Source organism: Choristoneura fumiferana, chromosome 23 (genome assembly GCF_025370935.1).
Source record: "Choristoneura fumiferana chromosome 23, NRCan_CFum_1, whole genome shotgun sequence".
Taxonomy (NCBI): Eukaryota; Metazoa; Arthropoda; class Insecta; order Lepidoptera; family Tortricidae; genus Choristoneura; species Choristoneura fumiferana.
The window spans coordinates 19,415,060-19,434,173 of NC_133494.1; the positions used below are offsets into that span (position 1 = coordinate 19,415,060).

Genomic DNA, 19,114 nt, shown 5'->3' on the forward strand with positions numbered 1-19,114 from the left:
CATTATGGGTACAGTGTCAACCAATTTGGTTCCTGAGCCACCATCGAACCTCGACTTGGTAGTAAATCATTTTATTTGTTTATGTTAAATGACAAGATAATGCTTATTGAATGATGTGTAATGATAATAAATGATAAGATTCTATAGTGACATAGGAATCAAATTGTTTGGGTGCAAACTTCTAAATTATGTAAACAGACAGAGGCTGTTCTTGGCGTAATGTTTAATGTACCTGTAACCTATTTGTCAAACGTTTCTTGTATACATGTAATGAATGACATCAACATGGCCATATATTAAACTATACAACTCAAACACGAAATAAGCTGTCAAATAATCATTATTCTAACTAGATTGTCGATCCATTTGATTTTGATTTGAATATGTTGAAAAATTGATGTAGTGTTTCAGGTCTAGCTGGGTTTTTAAATCACTTATCTTGATCACTGTTCCAATATACCAAACCAAAGAGCTTTCGGCCAATCCCTCCGAATAACTAGTTCGCTTGCATATACCATTGATGGAAGGGATTTAAATCACTGTGGAACCTTTTATTAGTTTAACCTTTTATACGTATGTTGAACGAAATCTAAGTTTCTTTAATTAAAAAAAAATCCGAAAATATTTTTTTTTTTAAATAAGTGGAGATGTGGCTTGTGGTTTATATAGTTTTCGAGAAAATGTCACCGAATGTGGGCCAAACTGGTCAAGTATGAACAATATTAAACATTATCATACCTTTATTTTTTTAATTATTCATTTAAAAAAGATAAAATCTATTTTCAGAATTAAAGTTATGAAATAAATTCACCTTTAATCGTTTAGAAAATATCACTACACTGTGACCTGAGAAAAATTATTAATTGTTAAATTACAATAATTATATTTGAAGATGTTTAAATGGTAACGTTAGACTCGAAAATCTATTGTATATAGGCTTTGTTAAATTTGAGCTTACGGTGGTTTCTACAAACTAAATCAAATAATCAATTATTCTTCGGCAATTTGTTGGCTGTTCGATTTCAAGTTTTTAGAAATACCCTCTGAATTATAAGTTATGCTGCTGGCAGTGTATAAGATTTTGAATATATCTATTTAAATTCTATAAATTTACTTATCTATATTTAGCTATCCGACGCTTTGGTTGATTGTCACCCAGAAGCAATAGTTATTAATACACTACATTATCTAAGTGGTATTTTAAAAATATGAAGTCAATTTATTCTTACTTGTTCTTAGGGTCGACTAATAAATTCGTTTAACACCTAAAGGGTTTCAATAACCATTAAAGACTAATAAATAACATTTAAAGTCAATGTTACAATCGGGGATATTGTTTTTATTAGGGCGTAGGAACTGTCAAAAAAATGGTGAGCACTGTTGACTTTAGAATAGAAACTAGTTACCAGAACACTTTCGAAGTATACATAATTTTAACTTTCTGATTTACATTCTGATTTCTTCACATAGATGGCGCTTAGCGACAAATAATATGTAAATTAAAAAATAGTAAGTCTCTAATCTCGAGAACATGTCAGAAAATTTCGCCATGGAATTAAAGCTTGGCGTGGTGCAGGGGTGCAGCACGCATCCTGGATAGATGAAGAACCGGGTTCGTTTCCTGGCTCGAGCGTTTCTTTTCTATTTTTTTTTTGTAATATTTTTCATTTCCAGTATATTGAAGTAGTTACCAGAATTGTCACTTTTGGTCACTAGAATTATTCTAACCTTTAAATAAAACAAAACGCAGTCGCAAATGAAACACATTAAATGTTCCTAGTTTGCTGCTATGATTTGTTTTATTTCAGCGTTATATTCAAAGACATAAAATCTATTTCGATGTCCAAGAGTGATATTTTAGGTTATATCCGTTTTTACGATTTAAGACAGATTTTGTAGCGGAGATACAAGGTCAAAGTAGTTATTGGGGTCCATATCGGCTCGCATGATTGTTAAAAGTCATAATATATATTGTTTGTCATAACTTTTTTCTGAAGCCATTAACTATTGAGAAATTTTACAAAACAAACCTAACCTAACGGTTCTAACATATAGTGATCATTTAAATATTTCTGAAAAATTACCCATAGTTTTAGTGGGGGGGAAAAAATATGACACAATAATTATGACAAACATTACATTATGACTTTCAAATATTATACGATTGTACTAGACTCTGGCCAGCGAAAGCTGTCCACGCATTTTTTACGAAACTTTAATCTGGTATCATTTTTGAGACTGTCAAAATTGACATATTGACATTCTAGCCCGGCTTAGATAATTTTGATACTTCTGCTATAAGAAATAAATTAGTTATTTTTGTTTAATTCAACCGCCGCTTAAAATGCAAAATGTTATAAGATTATGTTAGAATTGAAATGTTAGAAGATATATTCAATGCCAATCTGGTCAAAATGGTCCAAAAATTGATGCGGCTGGACTATACGTAGATGGGCACTGACAAAGGTCATAAAATTTACCAAGGGACTCCTAAAGTGCATCATCAACTTTCACACATTACTACATGAATTTTGATGCAGCTTGAAGAGCCCCGAGTATAATTTAATATCTGGAAAATTTAAATAATATCAACATCGTTTAATCTGTGTACAGCAAGTGTTGTCAGCTTCATTTTTTTTTAATTTGCGGACTGCTTTCGCTGGCCAGAGTCTAGCACCCAGTTCATTGATATGGGCACTTGTGAAATAACCCGTGAATTAATGATTTAAGACAAGCAAGAATGAACTGAGTTTTGTATCGTGTGCATTTTATTTTTACTATATTGAATTAGCTAAATGGTGAGGGCTGTGCGTTGAAAATTGTTAAGTTATTTTAATGGTTTGAGTTGTTTTTAATTAAGTCGTTCACTGAAATTTTGATATTTGTTAATCTCGATTAAAATCAAGGTATTCGAAAAATGCTCTAACGCCTTTCAAGATTATGTAAGCATTACAAACTTGCTTTAGATATTGCAATGTATTGTCGGAGCTGTTTTTAAAACGGCGTGTTTTGTATATAATGCATAAATGTGTGTTGTTTTTTTTCTGTCGATTCATGTGAATGAATGAGTTGTGGACTCTGGTTGTCGACAGAAAAATATGTTGAGATCGTTACTTAGAACGCAAATATTTATTGTGTAAATAAAGGCAATAAATGATTGGAGAAATAATGGTTTTTCATTGATCTATATCCGCAAAAAATAGGTACATTTAGAGGTGGTTCCCACTTGTCGGATGTCGGGCCTGGATTGTAATCGGATGTTCCAGTGGCAGAACATTTTATATGAAACTATACGGTTACCTAATGATTCGCCGACTATTTTTAGGCAGATTATTGATTGGCAGACAACGTTTCGCCGAGTAACGGTACGCCGATGAATTTGTACGCAGATGTATTGTTTCGCAGACTAACGTTTCGTAACTCAACCTCTAGCAGACTATTTACTTGGCATATGAGTCAGTAAGCGGAACAACTATTCACAGAAATTCGTTTAGCCTATTAATCACTACACATTTTGCACATTTGGTCGAACAACCTTTCGCTTTTGTAACGGTTGAACTATTATTCAGTGCGCATATCAACTTTTCGCATCTTTTCGTTTCGCATGGGGAATGGCATTCAATACTGCGAATATGTGTGGATTACACTATGGCTTATTGGCATTTTTACACGCCGTGCTGACCGCGCATTCTTTATGATTTTTTATGTACCTCACAAGTTTCAAACGTATAACGCAAGTAATAAACGTATTTTTGACCATAATTTGTATTTATTTTATATTGGAGTTTAAACAAACCAAGTCGCGATGCTAGCAGTTCGGTTCTGGCACTTCGCCGGCCGCTACCGCGGCACGCTCGCTTCGCTCGCTCGGCTCGTGCGTTGTTGGTCGCAATTCTACCTAACACTCCTCCTCGCTGACGCTCGTCGTCGCACCTAACTACATTTTGATAACAGCTAGTATATATTGTCAACTCAGTAAAATCCTACCTGTCGTTTGGCCGATTTTATCTACGCAGATTACGAAACAAAATCGACTGAACATTAAATCTACTGAACAATATGAATGCCATGTGATAACTCTGCTTATCGTGTCTCGACGAACAGTTGTTCGGTTAACTGAAACAATTACGAAACAAACAATCTGCTAAACGTAAATCTGCTTATCGCTATTCTTCCTACCGACTACTCGGCGAACGAATAATAGGCGTAATGAAATTATACCAAACGTTGCTCGGCCAAAAGAAAAATCTGCCAATAGTTATCTGCGAAACGAAAATCTGCGTAATGAAACTCGGCAAAACGACAGGTCACCAATATACACACTTGCCTGACAAGATTGTCTATAGAAACGACTAACATTCTGGTTGTGCAGTCAACGTCATAAACAAGTGATCACTTTTGTACCTTATCGCTTTCAGTCGGTAGGTACCTACACAATTTCATATGGCTTTTCAAACATGACGTTAAAATAGCAAGGTACAAAAGTGATCACTTATTTGTGACGTTGACTGTACCATGCCGTGTGTGTACAGCCAAATATGTGGTCTACCGCCCTAAAGTTAATAATCGTTTGCATGTCACAAAACAATAATGCCAATAGACCTGTCTGTCAACATGAAAGTTCGACTTTAGCGCCATATTCATTTGATAGGAACTTGTTTAAAAATTGATAGACCTCTTATTTGGCTGATTGATTGGCCTACTAGGTATACCTAAGTGGTAAGCAACTGCCTACTTATTTCTTATGGTTCGGTACCCGAAGGGTGACGAACGGAACTCTAATACTGTTACTTCGCTGTCCGTCTATCACAGGGCTACCTCTCGAGAACCGTAATAGATAAGTAGTTGAAATTTACACATAATTTGTATTTTTAGTACGATAAAAGACTAGCTTCTTATAATTATAAACTTTAATGGGTTTGATTGTTTATTTTGTATATCAGTATTAACATTACATTTGGCGTTATCTTCTCTTTATTTCCAGTACTGCGTCTGGGAACAAATTAAAATAGCAAATTACTGAAAAAATTGGCATGTTTCTATCAGGTCGAGTAATAAAATTTTAAACGTTACGATTTCCTGAAACATTTATCAAAACTTTCTAAACACTAACTTTTATGAACCTTTTTGTATTCTTGTTATACATTTATGTATTAAAAATATATAAAAAGAGACGATTATGACTACAAATCGTTAGTGAAAAAAAAATAGATAAACATGTGAGCCAAGTGCTCGCAAAACCGCATCGAAAATGGCCGCCGTGCGAGGGCTCGCTCAGAGGGAACAGCTGGCGGTATTGACCACTAAGACTACGATGTAATGTAGTAGACTCTAGTGTAAACGCAGCCTTAAGGTTTACTATATTTTTAGTTATACAGGTCAACGCACCTTCTTCCTTTTCTTACTTCTGGACATCTTCTGTTTTCTGCGTTTGTTGTACCGCGCGGGGCGGGGCTGTCGGCGGGAGGGCTTGGAAGGCTTGGAGGGTCTGCGAGGCCGTAGAGGCTTCTCTGGACCCTTCAGGAGGTGGAGCAGACCTGCGGAAGTTTATAATTTGTTTACTGTGGATGTTAATGTGAAGCAAAATACAGGTTGGTCCTACCTAAATACAATTGATTAAAAAAAAACCGGTATATAAATATGAGACGTCTTATTAAAGAATTTACAGTATAGTAGTTACCATATAGTGTATCTAGTAGGTTCAGTTATATAGGGGAGTAGACGTGAACAGGATCAATCCTCCAGTAATGGATCCTTCACGATCATATTTAAGTAAAACCCCCACACTTTAATTCCAGAGTGACCATGCCAGGCGCGGATCCAGCCCTCAAAAAAGGTTGTGGGTTTCGTTCTAAACGTGCGACAGGTAAAAATCAGTCAAGTGCGAGTCGGAGCATGAACTCGCCCATTGCATGACTCATGCGTGGATGACTTTTGAATTTGATTATTTTCCTTTTTCCGCGCATCAAGACATTGGTCATCCAAGCATCTCGATAGATCACACCGTCGCAGTCGCAGATGTGGTGGAATACGTCCGCCGGAAGAGCGGATACACGCTGAGGGTGTTCCAGCTGCAGTCGCGCCACTACGTGCACTTCAGCTCGTTTGTGGTGCGCGTGCCCGCGGCTGCTGAGGGGGGGGGGGGACCATCGCGAGTGCTGCCTTCTGGCCGAAAGACGTCGTGTTCCGGCGGTTCCGGGGCACCATGCCGCAGATGAATAGCGACGTCGGGACGGTGACTCAACGGGGTCACGCCGTTTTGTCACCAAATTAGTTTTAAATATTGATTATAAATATGTATGTTAGTCTGTAAGGTATTTATTGTATGGGCCAAGTTGCCCGAAATAAATGAATTTATTATTATTATTATTATTATAGACCGTGAAAATGTATCGTTACAAGTCTATTAGGGTTGTGGGCATGCCCATCGTGCCCACAACGGTGGATCCGCCCTTGGATCATGCACTTCGTAAATAATTTAATAGGTACTTTTTGTTTTCAACGTTTAAAAACCCGGACAAATGCGAGTCGGATTCGCGCACGAAGGCTTCCGTACCATCTATATAACATTCATTAGACATTAGCGAAAAACGGCAATAAAAAAATTAATAAATTAAAATAATTAAATATCCGAAGAGCCGAAGAGGAGATGGAGGGACGACTTGGATGCCTATAATGTGGGATGGCGGGAGCTCGCCTTTGATAGGCAGGAGTGGAGCAAGAGAGGAGAGGCCTTTGCCCAGCAGTGGGAACAAAAATAGGCTAATAAAAAAAAAAATTTATTTTATTCTGTTTTAGTATTTGTCGTTATAGCGGCCACAGATACATAATCTATGAAAAGTTCAACTGTCTAACTATCGCGGTTGTTACTTCTTGAGATACAACCTGATGATAGACAGACGGACGGACAGCGAAGTCCAAATAGGGTTTCCGTTTTTACCTTTAGGTACGGAACACTAAAAACGTTATTTACACTAATAATGGAGTTGTAGCCTTATTGTAGCTGTAGCCGATGTTGTAGCCTTAATTAAATTTGATGAAAACGTGGGTAGTTGTGCATTGGTATTATATTATAGTTTCGGTGGGTAGTTGTGCCAACAGAGCGATGGCGCGCAGTGCGCGTGTTGCAGCACCCGCCTATTCGCGTTGGTCGGACAACTTGGCTTTATGACGTGAGTTATCCGGATTTGTTTCATTTAATATGGTGGTCTCACGGTAGTTTCTATTGGAATGTTTTAGCTCTGTATAAAAACGACTTATCAATCATTGTGATGTCACATGACAGCTGTCAATGTTTTTTGACTTTTTGCATCTTGTTATTGGACGTCCTTCCGTCCGCCCTCTTGCGCTCTGACTCTCGCAACTCTCGCATCGTGTTATTGTATTGTCATAAAACTTAATCTGTTTGTATATGGTTAATCCTTATAATATTATTAAACAGCAAGTTCATCTTTTTGATCTCCGTGATTTTATTTGCTGCCGCCACATCTTCTTTCGTTCCCTGGATCCACGTACTCTTGTAATAGGTTATATGGCCCAGACCTCGCGGTCAGAGAAGAAAGAAGCCCGCACTCATACACGAAGGATCGTCATCAATCATGGATGAAAATGGTGAGCACATTTCTAATAATTCCAACACGAACGTGCAAAATTCCAACACGAACGTGCAAAATTCCAACACGAACGTGCAAAATTCCAACCCTAGTGGTGTGACTAGTATGGTGTATGGCGGTGTGCAGATTGATCGATTGGATGGCGTGTCTAACTTTACTTCTTGGAAATTCCAAATGAGGATGGCATTAACTTTGGAAGGCTTGTGGCCCTGTATCGATGGTACTGTGGATGATGCGGCACGTGACCAACGTGCTTTGGCACGCATCTGTTTGGGTGTAAAGCCGTGCTGTTTCCAGTATGTGCGTGACGCGAAAACTAGTAAGGAGGCTTGGTTAAAACTCAGTACCGTTTTCGAGGACAAAGGACTTTACCGACGAGTCCTATTGTTACGTCAGCTTCACCGAGTGGATTTCAGCAGCTATACCTCCATGACTAACTACATTGAGGCAGTTATGAATCTCGTTCATCAATTAGAAAGTATTGGGAAAACAGTGGATGACGAGGAAGTGGCTGAATTATTGCTTAGTAGCTTACCGCAAGATTATGATGCTTTAGTTTCTAACCTAGAAACAGCGTGTATGGCGAAGAAGTTGTCAAGTGAACTAGTTAGGACAAGATTGTTGCAAGAGGAGTTGAGGAAAGCTTCTTTGTGTGAAAATGTTCCTGTAGCTGGATCAGCATTTGTATCGAGAGACGGTTCCAAACGCTCGATTATATGCAATTACTGCAAGCGCCCCGGACACATTTCGGCCAAATGTTATCGCCGGAAGAGGGACAGCAAGAACAAAGAAAATAAAACGTCTACTTTCTTCGCTCCTGCCTTCTTGGCACATGACCAAGGATGGTATATTGACAGTGGTGCTTCTACCCATATGTGTAACAATAAGGACTTATTTCATAAATTGAATAAATGTAACAGTCATCATAAAATTACTATAGCAAATGACACCCAACTCCAGTGTGAGGGTGTGGGTGAAATAGAATTGAACACAGCGGTAAGAAAAATTAATGATGTATATTTTGTTCCTAAGCTATCAGCGAATTTACTGTCTGTTAGTAAATTGGTACAGATGGGGCTCACAGTTACTTTTAACAGAGAGGGTTGTTTTATCTTTAGAGAGTGCAGGGTGCTAGGTCAGCCTGTTGCTTCAGCCACTAATAATAGAGGTATTTACAAATTAGATCAGAATAGTGAATGTAATTTTTCGCATCAGGTACATTCTACGCTCCTGTGTCCTAGACAAGAGCAACAGAATGTCACAGATGCAGCTGTGCCAAAATTGCCTATTGAAATATGGCACAAAAGGCTAGGTCATCTTAATTTCAATGATATGAAAGTTTTGCAGAATGGAGCTGCTCATGGTGTTTGCTTTCAGAATGACAATCAGCAGCAGCTACGCGAGTGTGTGGCGTGCTTTGAGGGGAAGATGTCAGCGAAGCCGTATCCAGTGGGCAAGGCTAGGCGAGCCACGCAGCCTTTACAGCTCATCCATTCTGACGTGTGCGGACCCATGCCAGAGGCCAGCTGGGGGGAGGCGAAAAGTTTTGTTACCTTCACTGATGACTTTACAAGAAAATCTTTTGGATACCTGATCAAGAATAAAACTGAGGTAATGTCATGTTTTATTACATTTAAAAAGATGGTTGAGAAGCAGCTGGGCTTACCTATCAAAGTGTTACGTTCAGATAATGGGGGAGAGTACTGTAATGCCAAATTTGAACAGTACCTAAAAGATGAAGGTATAATTCACCAAACTTCGGTTGTTTTATTGTGCTCAACAGAACGCTGTCTCGGAACGTTTAAACCGAACGCTTGTTGAGAAGGCGAGATGTATGTTGCAGGAGGCAGGTCTCAGTAAGAGATATTGGGGTGAGGCTATAATGACTGCTATTTACATAAAAAATAGATGCCCAACTTCAGCTTTAGCAGGACTAACTCCGGAGGAGAAGTGGACCGGGTCAAAGCCAGACCTTAGTCATCTCCATGTCTTTGGCTGCATCGCATACTCTCTCGTGCCTGAGCAACGACGCCGTAAGTTTGACGCGAAAAGTAAGATGTACATTTTCGTTGGCTACAGTGAGACGTCTAAAGGTTTTAGGCTCATGAACCCCAGTAATCCAGACAGGTCCTAGTTTCGAGGAACGTAGCTTTTATAGAGAATAAATATTTTAAAAATGTGAGAGATGTCAATCATTTTAATTTAAATGACAGTCATAATTTAGTATTTTATGAGTCTATTTGTGATAATGACATCAGTGATATTAATTCTAGGTTGAATAATATCAATAATGTAGGTTCTTCTGAATGCGCCAAGCTGGATTCTAGTCTAGTGTTGAACCGAATCTTAGCGGCGGTTGCGTGCTGGATTCTAGTCTTAGTATTGAACAGAATCTTAGTAGTAATTGTGAGCTGAATTCTAGTTCTGGTAATGAGCTGAACTCGAATAGTTCTAGTCATACTTTAGAGCCGAATTCTAGTCCATTGGGTCAGGGATCGCCCAATTTAATTAAGGAGACCACTAATAATGATTTGTCTGTGATTTCAGATTCTGGAGAGGACTACTGCACAGGCAGTGAGAATGAGGCCGGCTCCGCCTGGTCGCCGCAGAGCGCGGGTTCGCATCATGTGTGCGTGACCTCCCCTGCTGGCTCGTTAGAGAAAGAGGACGCGTCACTTGGTACGTCAGCTGTTGACGCTCGTCCAGTCCGTAGTAGTCGCGGTAAACTACCACAGAGGTATGATGATTTTGATGTAGATTTTTCCCTTGCGGCGCAAAATTTTTTATTGGAGGAGCCGCTTACATTTGAGGAAGCTATGTCGAGTCAAAATGCGCAGCAATGGCAAACTGCTATGCAATCCGAATATATAAATAAATTGCTTTCGAAATTTGGCATGCAAAATTGTAAGTCTGTGGCTACACCTATGCCTGTAAATTGTAAGTTATGTTTTTCTGAAGGTGAAAATTTATGTGATGAAAAATACAATTATAGGCAGTTGATAGGATGTCTTATGTACTTGTCAGTCTGTACAAGACCCGATATTCCTATGCATGTAGCCAGTTAAGCCAGTATAATAACAGTTTTAGTAAATCTCATTGGCTCGCAGCAAAGAGAATATTGCGGTATTTAGCAGCAACAATTAATTATTGTTTATGTTATATAAAAGTGATAAATTGTGTTTGACAGCATATACCGATGCCGATTGGGCCAATGATCCCGTTGATCGTAGATCATATACTGGGTTTGTTATAAAGCTGGGAATAATGTCATTAATTGGGAGTCACGAAAGCAACGGTGCGTAGCTCTATCTTCTACTGAGGCGGAATACTTGGCAATCGGAGACGTATGTAAAGATTTGAGCTTTCTTAAAAATTTCTTAGCAGAGATTATAGTTAACAATTTGATATGATTGTATTAATGATAATCAAAGTGCGCAAAGAATCCTAGAGCTCAAAGAATATTGTCACAAACGTACAAAACATATAGATGTGAGATATCACTATGTTAAAGATCTAATTAAAGATAATGTCATTTCTGTTAAGTATATGCCTACTGATAAGATGTTAGCTGACATATTGACCAAACCCCTTGGCTCTGTGAAACATAGAGACTTTATGAATGCAATGAATATTGTTAACATTTAATAGTTCTTTTGGTTGCATGTGTTCATTAATAGTTTGGATTGTAGTCATGTCTCTTTATACAGTTGATTTTGCACATTGTATTCTTGTGTGGTAGAGTCGTTTTTGAGACATAGAGGGGAAGTATTGGAATGTTTTAGCTCTGTATAAAAACGACTTATCAATCATTGTGATGTCACATGACAGCTGTCAATGTTTTTTGACTTTTTGCATCTTGTTATTGGACGTCCTTCCGTCCGCCTCTTGCGCTCTGACTCTCGCAACTCTCGCATCGTGTTATTGTATTGTCATAAAACTTAATCTTTTGTATATGGTTAATCCTTATAACATTATTAAACAGCAAGTTCATCTTTTTGATCTCCGTGATTTTATTTGCTGCCGCCACATCTTCTTTCGTTCCTGGATCCACGTACTCTTGTAATAGTTTCGTGTTCAAAGGAGCCTTAAAGTAACTTAATCCGGGACGGTTGGTCCTGCTCGCGGCTTCCGAATCACCCTGTGTCAATTCTACCTAATTCATACATTTATTTATTTTTAATTCATAAAAAAGTTTCACAGCATTACAGTTTCACCAAAGCACTGTGAAGTTTATATACGGTTTTACACAAGTAATACATTATGGAACAAACACAATAAAAGTAATTACAAATATAATAAATAAACATAAGATAATAATTATATTAAAAGCAATAATCATTATTATTGAAATCGTTTAAATACTGTAAACTAGTCAAAGATAATCACTGTTAAAATGTACTAAACCCCCTTGCAAAAAAATAGGACTCCTATGGTTTACGTGGCAGCACGGAATGCTGAGGACCTGGGTTCGATTCCCAGCGCTGGTCTCTTTCTGGTTTTTCTGTGCATCCATGTCTCAGTTTGTATTTTCGGTACTAACTAAGCAAAAAACACGATTATTTTTTTAAATAATGAAGGTATTCGAAAATAAATGCAATCAACTCACTTAAAATTAAAAAATATTTATGGAGTGTCTGAAGTTTTCAGTTATTTAATTAACACCATGTATATGTATAGGTAGTCAACTTTAGGGTGGTAGGGAGGGAGAGATAATAGGGTACTTCTGGTTATCCTAGAACCCACAAACTTGAAATTTGATATTAAGTTACAGGATCTCCAACAAGAACAGTGTCAAAATCTTATTTTTTTATCACAGTTTTTGTCGGTAACCATCCACAATGCGTACATTTTGCTAAGGAGAAGGGCTCTGCTAACACTGGTATTCATAGATACCTATAAGATACATCCCAACCTACAAATTTGTATGAAACCCTCAGTGCACGAGTCCGACTCCCACTTGGGCGATTATTATTGTAAGAATTAGGTGTGTAGGTTTTGTGTAAAATGAACAGAAAATGGTAAATAAAAAATGCTAAAAATAAAACGTATTAGCTAGTAAGGAAGAATTTAATACAACAAATAAATATCTTACATTACTAAGTAGGTACCTTCAAACGCAAACTTACTTCTTTGGAAATAGCATAGAATACTGACAGGATCACTAAATCTTAATCTACGGCAAGAACCTAAACTACAAATTTAATCTCAAGTCATTCTGACCACATCTTCATAAACTTTACCTAACTATATTTAAAGCTGTAACAAAACAAGTCTAGGTATATAACCTCAAAATCACTGCACTTTAAGTTCATTATCGACTACTGCCTCACCTTGCTGCTTGTCGAAGTATCCATTCTTCAAATAAAAGAACAGCGACGACGGAATTTCGTTAACCTCCTCGTTCAACGTTTTCGGTATGCCAATGGTGATGTCCGAACACGCTCTGAACTCTTCCTGTTTCCCGCAACCTAAGCCTGTGGTTCCATTGCTGCAGATTCCCCAGTTGTTGCCAGCACGGTATCTCCATTGAAGAACGCAGTTTTCGCAGACAAGGCCGGCTGGGAGTTTATAATTGACGTTGTAAGTAGTGCTTCCGAGGGTTGGGTAGTATTTCGTCTCGCCGTTTTCGAGTTGGAGCACGTGCTGGTCGAAGCAAGCCTGGTCGTTGTTGGTCGGGTCTGGGCACAGTTTGAACTCCCAGTAGCCGAGGTGGGAGGCTGTGAGCTGCGTGGTGGTGGCGATCGTGGCGCCTGGCAGGTATTCCGCGGTGATGACACCAAGGCCGTAAGTGCCGCCTAGCTCGTTGGGACGAGGCTCGGGGATGTTGTACGCGTCACCGCAAATTCCACATCTGGAATTAGATTTTGCGTTAGTTCAAAACTACACCAAATTAGTTAAGTAGGTACTAAGTAGGAACTTACAGAGCTAGAGGCTAATAGCTCTAGGAAATTAGCGAAGTCCCTATCTTATGGGAATTTGGAAAAACCCGTCCGTTTTTTGAGTAACTTTAATTTTCTTTTACTCGCTTTTCAGTGTAGGTACGTATCTTTTACAATAGCTTAATTTCAACTGCTCATATTATTATGTATATGGAACTCAAAAATAGCCGGTCAAATCTTGATCAAATTTAAATGAGACCACAAACAGAATCACATTAAGCTTTCAAATAAAAAAGACTCATCAAAGTCAGTTCACCTAGAAAAAAATTCTGATGTACCCTCAGATCAAATAAAAAGTACTTTTTATTTGATCTGAGTAAATTAAAAAAAACCGTCGATTTGAATTCCTTTCTTAAAATCGGTTAAAAACGAATGGGTTTATTGGATCTTATGGGTACTCACTTGCCCCCGTTGCTCTCCCATTGCGTGGAGAACCCCCCACAGTTCAAACCATCGTCATCGTAGTTGGGCGGTGTCGCGAAGTTCAAGCGCCACGCCGAGGCCCGCGAGGCCGGCTGCGTGACCCGCCCGTGGCCCACCACCGCCGACACCACGGCTGCCAGCACCAGGATACTGCGGGAACCATCTGGAAGCATATTGTAAAGGTTAAACTATACCTATTAAGGATTGTTTCACCACTCATTAATAAATTTTATGGGACAGATAAATGTGATGCGGCTCTGTTTATTCGGACAAAAAAAAAAAAGAGAACGCATATCACAGATAGGTATCTGTCCATACTTGTACATAAAATTTAACAATTAATGATGTAACAGGCCCTAAGACTCCCAGGTATAACCTATACTTAGTATTGCAACTACCCCGCTTCACCTAGGTTTTTTCGACAGAATGCTTCAAAATAATTCCATGTTGTATTTAAACCGTTCGCTATAGGTTGTTCAAATCCGAGTTTCTTTAATTATGACAGCTGCACTTCTTTCTTACAGTTTCCACAGCTAAGTAAATAAGTATGTTATTATTATTATTCCCTCAATGGCGCCTTAAGGCTTGGGCCAATGTAATAAGTATGGGCCATGGGAAAGTGCGTGCTCGACCAATCATTCATCTAAGGATATACTTAATAAAATAGTACCTACCTACAATGACGTAGTAAATTTAAATAAGTAGATTAATCAGTCATGATTTCATATGCTTAATACTTAATTTATAATTTATATTGTGATACCCAGTGCCATACTATTAAAATTTACAATTTTCTGAAGAGTTTTCTGTTTATTACTTAATTAGATGTAAGAAACTTGAAATGTTATAATATTGCAACGCCCTTACAGAATTATACTTTAACATGTACTTGTGCAATTTCATAAATAAATAAAGCTTGAAATTTGATAGGTATACATACATATGTATACCTATCAAATTTCAAGCTTCCGATCACTAGAAGTGGATCAAATAACTTTCACGATTAAACAAACAAATGTACGAGGTGAAGTTAAATAAAAGCTTGTAAAAATAAACTTGACACAGAAAAACAAATACCTTTCAAAGGGTTAGCAGAACTTACGGAGCACAAACCAAACGCAAAGCGATTAAAAAAATAAATTAAAAAGTTAATCAGGCAATAGAATTGTTTTTTACGCCGCTGAATTAACTCAGCATGGAAAGGAAAGTGAAGACTGAAGATCGTAGCAATTTCCCTCCAATTTATATTGCACTGTATCACTGATTGTTATCTATATCTTTAATTTCAAAGATATGAAACTAATCAAAACAATTACCGGCATTTCTGAAATGTTTAACTTCATAATAAATAGTAGATAAGGTGACCTATATAGTTTTAATTTATGCGATGCGCTGAGCCTTGGTGTGGTTTGCATTACGATACGGAAATAGATCTACTTTTTATTAGACGATCTAAGTAATAAGTCATTAGACTTGATTGTTCGGAATAATCCTTCCTCTTTTTGAAGGCTTAAATATTTAGGTGACATTTATTTCGCTTTGTACCAATGGCTTATCTGCATTTCTGTACAAATGTAAAGTATGTTTGTCTTGTAAACTATGCAGAACGCCACTTGACAATTAAATTGAAAATTAAGTGGCTTTTAACCTAAAACAGTTTTCCTTCTATACGAGTACCTATCATATCTATCATTTTTTTGCGACATATGTACCTACCTAATTACTTGTTGGTTTTCTCAAAAAGTGACAAAGTTTGCAGGAAATTGTAAGAAACATCAGACAAAAATTCTTACATTAAAAATTTCTCCGTCCGTTTTTTTTCAATTCGTCAATATTATGCTTTGTTTTATCGAATACCTAGGTAAATAACTAAAAGTTTTATCAAAGTTCATAGAAAGCGAAGTAGAAAAATATAATACGAAATCTATATTTAGTTACCTACCTTTTTTTTATTAATTTAACGTTATAATTTCACACACACTACTCTAACACTGCGAAAGCAAATGCATAATTATGTTCAAGTTAACTTGATATTTATAGTAAAATATGAGGAAATCAAATTCTTAAAAAAATTACATATACATGATGACAATTGGAAAGGGATTATTCAAAAAATGCCTCATGGGTTTCCTACCGCCACACAATACGTTTGAGTTGCATATTCACAAAAAAACCGGCCAAGAGCGTGTCGGACACGCCCGAAATAGGGTTCCGTAGCCATTACGAAAAAATTAAGTAATATTTTTCCAAGGCTGTATTTGGTACGGAATATTCCAAGTTTAGGTATATTTTATACCTTAGGCTGCAATTTACTCTTAAATTGCTAATAATTCTCAAGAAAAGTGAACCGTTATAGTTTTCCTTGTAATTTTGATACACTTACTAAACATCCTGAATTTTTTCAAATTTTTCCACCCACCGGTTTAGATTTTAGAGGGGGGTCGCTCGATTTAATTGCAAAAAGTTGAATATTTTGCAAACAAATCACTGAATCGGAAAATCGTTTTAGCAACCCCCTAATGGTTTTAAAAGACCTATCCAACGATACTCCACACTACAAGGTTGGATGAGAAAAAAAAACATCCCCACTTTACGTCTATGGGAGGTACTCTAAAAAATTTTTTTTTTCAATTTTTTATTGTCATACCATTTTGTCGGCATAGTTTACATATATATCCGTGCAAAATTACAGATTTCTAGCATTGATAGTCCCTGAGCAAAGCCGCGGACGGACGGACAGACAGACAGACAGACATGGCGAAACTATAAGCGTTCCGTTTTTGCTATTTTGGCTACGGAACCCTAAAAAACCGGCCAAGTGCGAGGCCGTCTCGCACATGAAGGATTCCGTACCAATGTATAGGTAATTGCCATTATTGTTAATGAGCATAAACGTCGAAATAACCACGTTTCTTGTACGTAGCAAGTGTAAGTTCTGGAATACTAAGTACTTAATTAAAAATACGTGACATGATGTGACAATGTCGGGGTCATGAACTCTCAAACATATGATCGTCGTCGGCCAGAGAGTCCACTGTTGAACGAAGGCCTCCCCTTAGAACGCGCGCCCCACAATGAACAACTCGCCACTTGCATCCACTATTGCCCGCAACTGCAGGTGGTAGGACCTTGTGCAATTTAAGGTCCGCCCGGATTGCTACCACCATCTTGCTCGCTAATCCTGCCGTGAAGCAGCAGTGCACTGTTGTGTTTCGGCGTGGAGAGTAAGACAGCCGGTGAAATTACTGGCACTTGAGGTATCCCATCTTAGGCCTCTAGGTTGGCAACGCATCTGCAATACCCCTGGTGTTGCAGATGTTTATGGGCGGTGGTTGATCTCTTCAGGAGACCCACTTGCTCGTAAAAATAAACTCCCGCGATGTCGTCAGTCCACCTTGTGGGAGGCCTGCCCACGCTTCGTCTCCCGGATCGTGGTCGCCACTCGGAAGCTTTCTCTCCCAAAGGGTAGCTTTTCTTCGATAAATAAAGAAATAAAAGCCTATAATTAAAGAATTAGTTATACAGAAAATAAATAAAAAGCAGGAATGTTATTATTAGTAAATAGTAATTGAACCGCACACATGCAGTGAGTAGTAGGTATTCTTTCATTTTGGTAAATACCGATTGTATTCGACGTAAGTATGAGTAGGTAAGTACGTTGTAATCTTTTGTTATGCATTTGGGTTTTCCTTTCTGGTAAAAGCCCTGGCCATTTTACATAAAAAAACTCATTTTCTCAAACATCCAAGGAAATGTCGTCCTTATCTTCGTGATTATAGAACGCCAAGTACGTCATTGTATAGCACTTATTGAAGATTCGTTCTATTTTAAAATTAAAGGATTATAATGGAATTTCATAGAACATTGCCGGCCAAGGCCAGCAAAGAGATTGTCTTTTGTTTCAGTGGGTTTTATTTCTTTTATTGCCACAAAAAACACTACACATATGTAACAAGTACACACAAGCAATTAACAATGGCTCAGACTCAGCACTAGCTGCTAGCAAAAATCTCGCACCGCTGATTTTCAGCTCGCGCCCATCCCACAGCATGAAAAAATGTTCTAGCGGTAAGGCATTAAGAAAGCCTGTAAAAATACATCGAACAACGCATAATAGATGGTTATCCGCAGTCGGAATAAAACAAGTTCTGTTCTAAAGTACAACAATAGAATCTGTCATTTTCTACAATTTAAGACACCCTATCGTGCACACTTGATTATATATGTCCCTGTTGTTGCTATGATCTAAAAGAATCAAAAAGAATAATAGTCACATCACAAGCCTTAGCAACCCGTGTTATATTAGTAGCTGGAAGTGTCTACAGTCAGATTCATTGAATTTGAGTTTTACGCGTTTTGGTTACGGAACTGTAAAAATCGAAATGATGGACAAAATTTAGACAATACGGACTCAGAATCGACTCGATTCAGTTTTCCGTTTTCTTGAAGAGACACAATGGTGGATCTGAAGTTTCCGATCTAGGTAAGTAAGTATAGGCCTATAATCCATACCAATATTATACCTAAATGCGAAAGTGTGTGTATGTTTGTTCGTCTTTCACGTCGGAACGGAGCGACGGATCGACGTGATTTTTGGCATAGAGATATGGGCCAGAGAGTGATATAGGCTACTTCTTATCCCGGAAAGTGCACAGTTCCCGAGGGAACAGCGCGCGATAACAACTCTACGCGGGCAAAAGCTAGTAAGTAATAATACTATTACTAATATTATTAGGTAAGTACACTGGGCGTGTGAACTACGGCCCAAGCCCTCTTATTCTGATAGAAGGCCTGTGCCCTGCGGTGGGACGTATATAGACCGAGATGATTGATAGTCCAATCCGGAAGGATGATAATCCTGACCGAATACCACAAGACAAGATTTTTAGTTGATTGAAAGTTTTTCCTATCTCCTAAGAAAAACATAAGATTTGATTTGCCCTTGTTAACAACAATGCAATGCAATACATAGATTCTTTATTGTACACCAAACATAGTAAGCGATACAGAAAACAGATACACAGAGAAACATGTTGCAGTCAGAACCACTGCAACAAGGTTTTTTCCCTAAAGCCCTAAACTGTGTTTGAGAAAAATAAGACTATCCATTCGTCTTGTATTAAAGTACTAGCTTTCCCC

General features: G+C 38.0%; 2 protein-coding genes across 2 annotated transcripts in view; both read right to left on the minus strand.

The window, feature by feature from the left end:
* The window catches only part of LOC141440739 (uncharacterized), a 41,642-nt gene extending 26,448 nt beyond the window's left edge, over positions 1-15,194 (minus strand). The window contains exon 1 of the mRNA XM_074105283.1: positions 15,053-15,194. The gene's annotated coding sequence lies outside the window, so the exon portion shown is untranslated. The remainder of the gene's footprint in view (positions 1-15,052) is intronic.
* On the minus strand, positions 12,653-14,163 carry LOC141440737 (uncharacterized). Its single transcript, XM_074105281.1, has 2 exons — positions 13,955-14,163; positions 12,653-13,464 (listed from the first exon to the last, which is right to left on the minus strand). The coding sequence occupies exons 1-2, from the start codon at positions 14,146-14,148 to the stop codon at positions 12,906-12,908; spliced, it is 753 nt and encodes a 250-aa protein (XP_073961382.1). The 5' UTR covers positions 14,149-14,163; the 3' UTR covers positions 12,653-12,905.
* Positions 15,195-19,114: the final 3,920 nt, after the last annotated feature.

Excerpts from the sequence above, each read along its gene's own strand:
- LOC141440737 (XM_074105281.1), bottom strand. The coding sequence starts at position 14,148 with ATGCTTCCAGATGGTTCCCGCAGTATCCTGGTGCTGGCAGCCGTGGTG. Across the intron at positions 13,465-13,954 it reads TGGGAGAGCAACGGGGGCAA|ATGTGGAATTTGCGGTGACG; the intron begins GTGAGTACCCAT and ends ATCTAATTCCAG.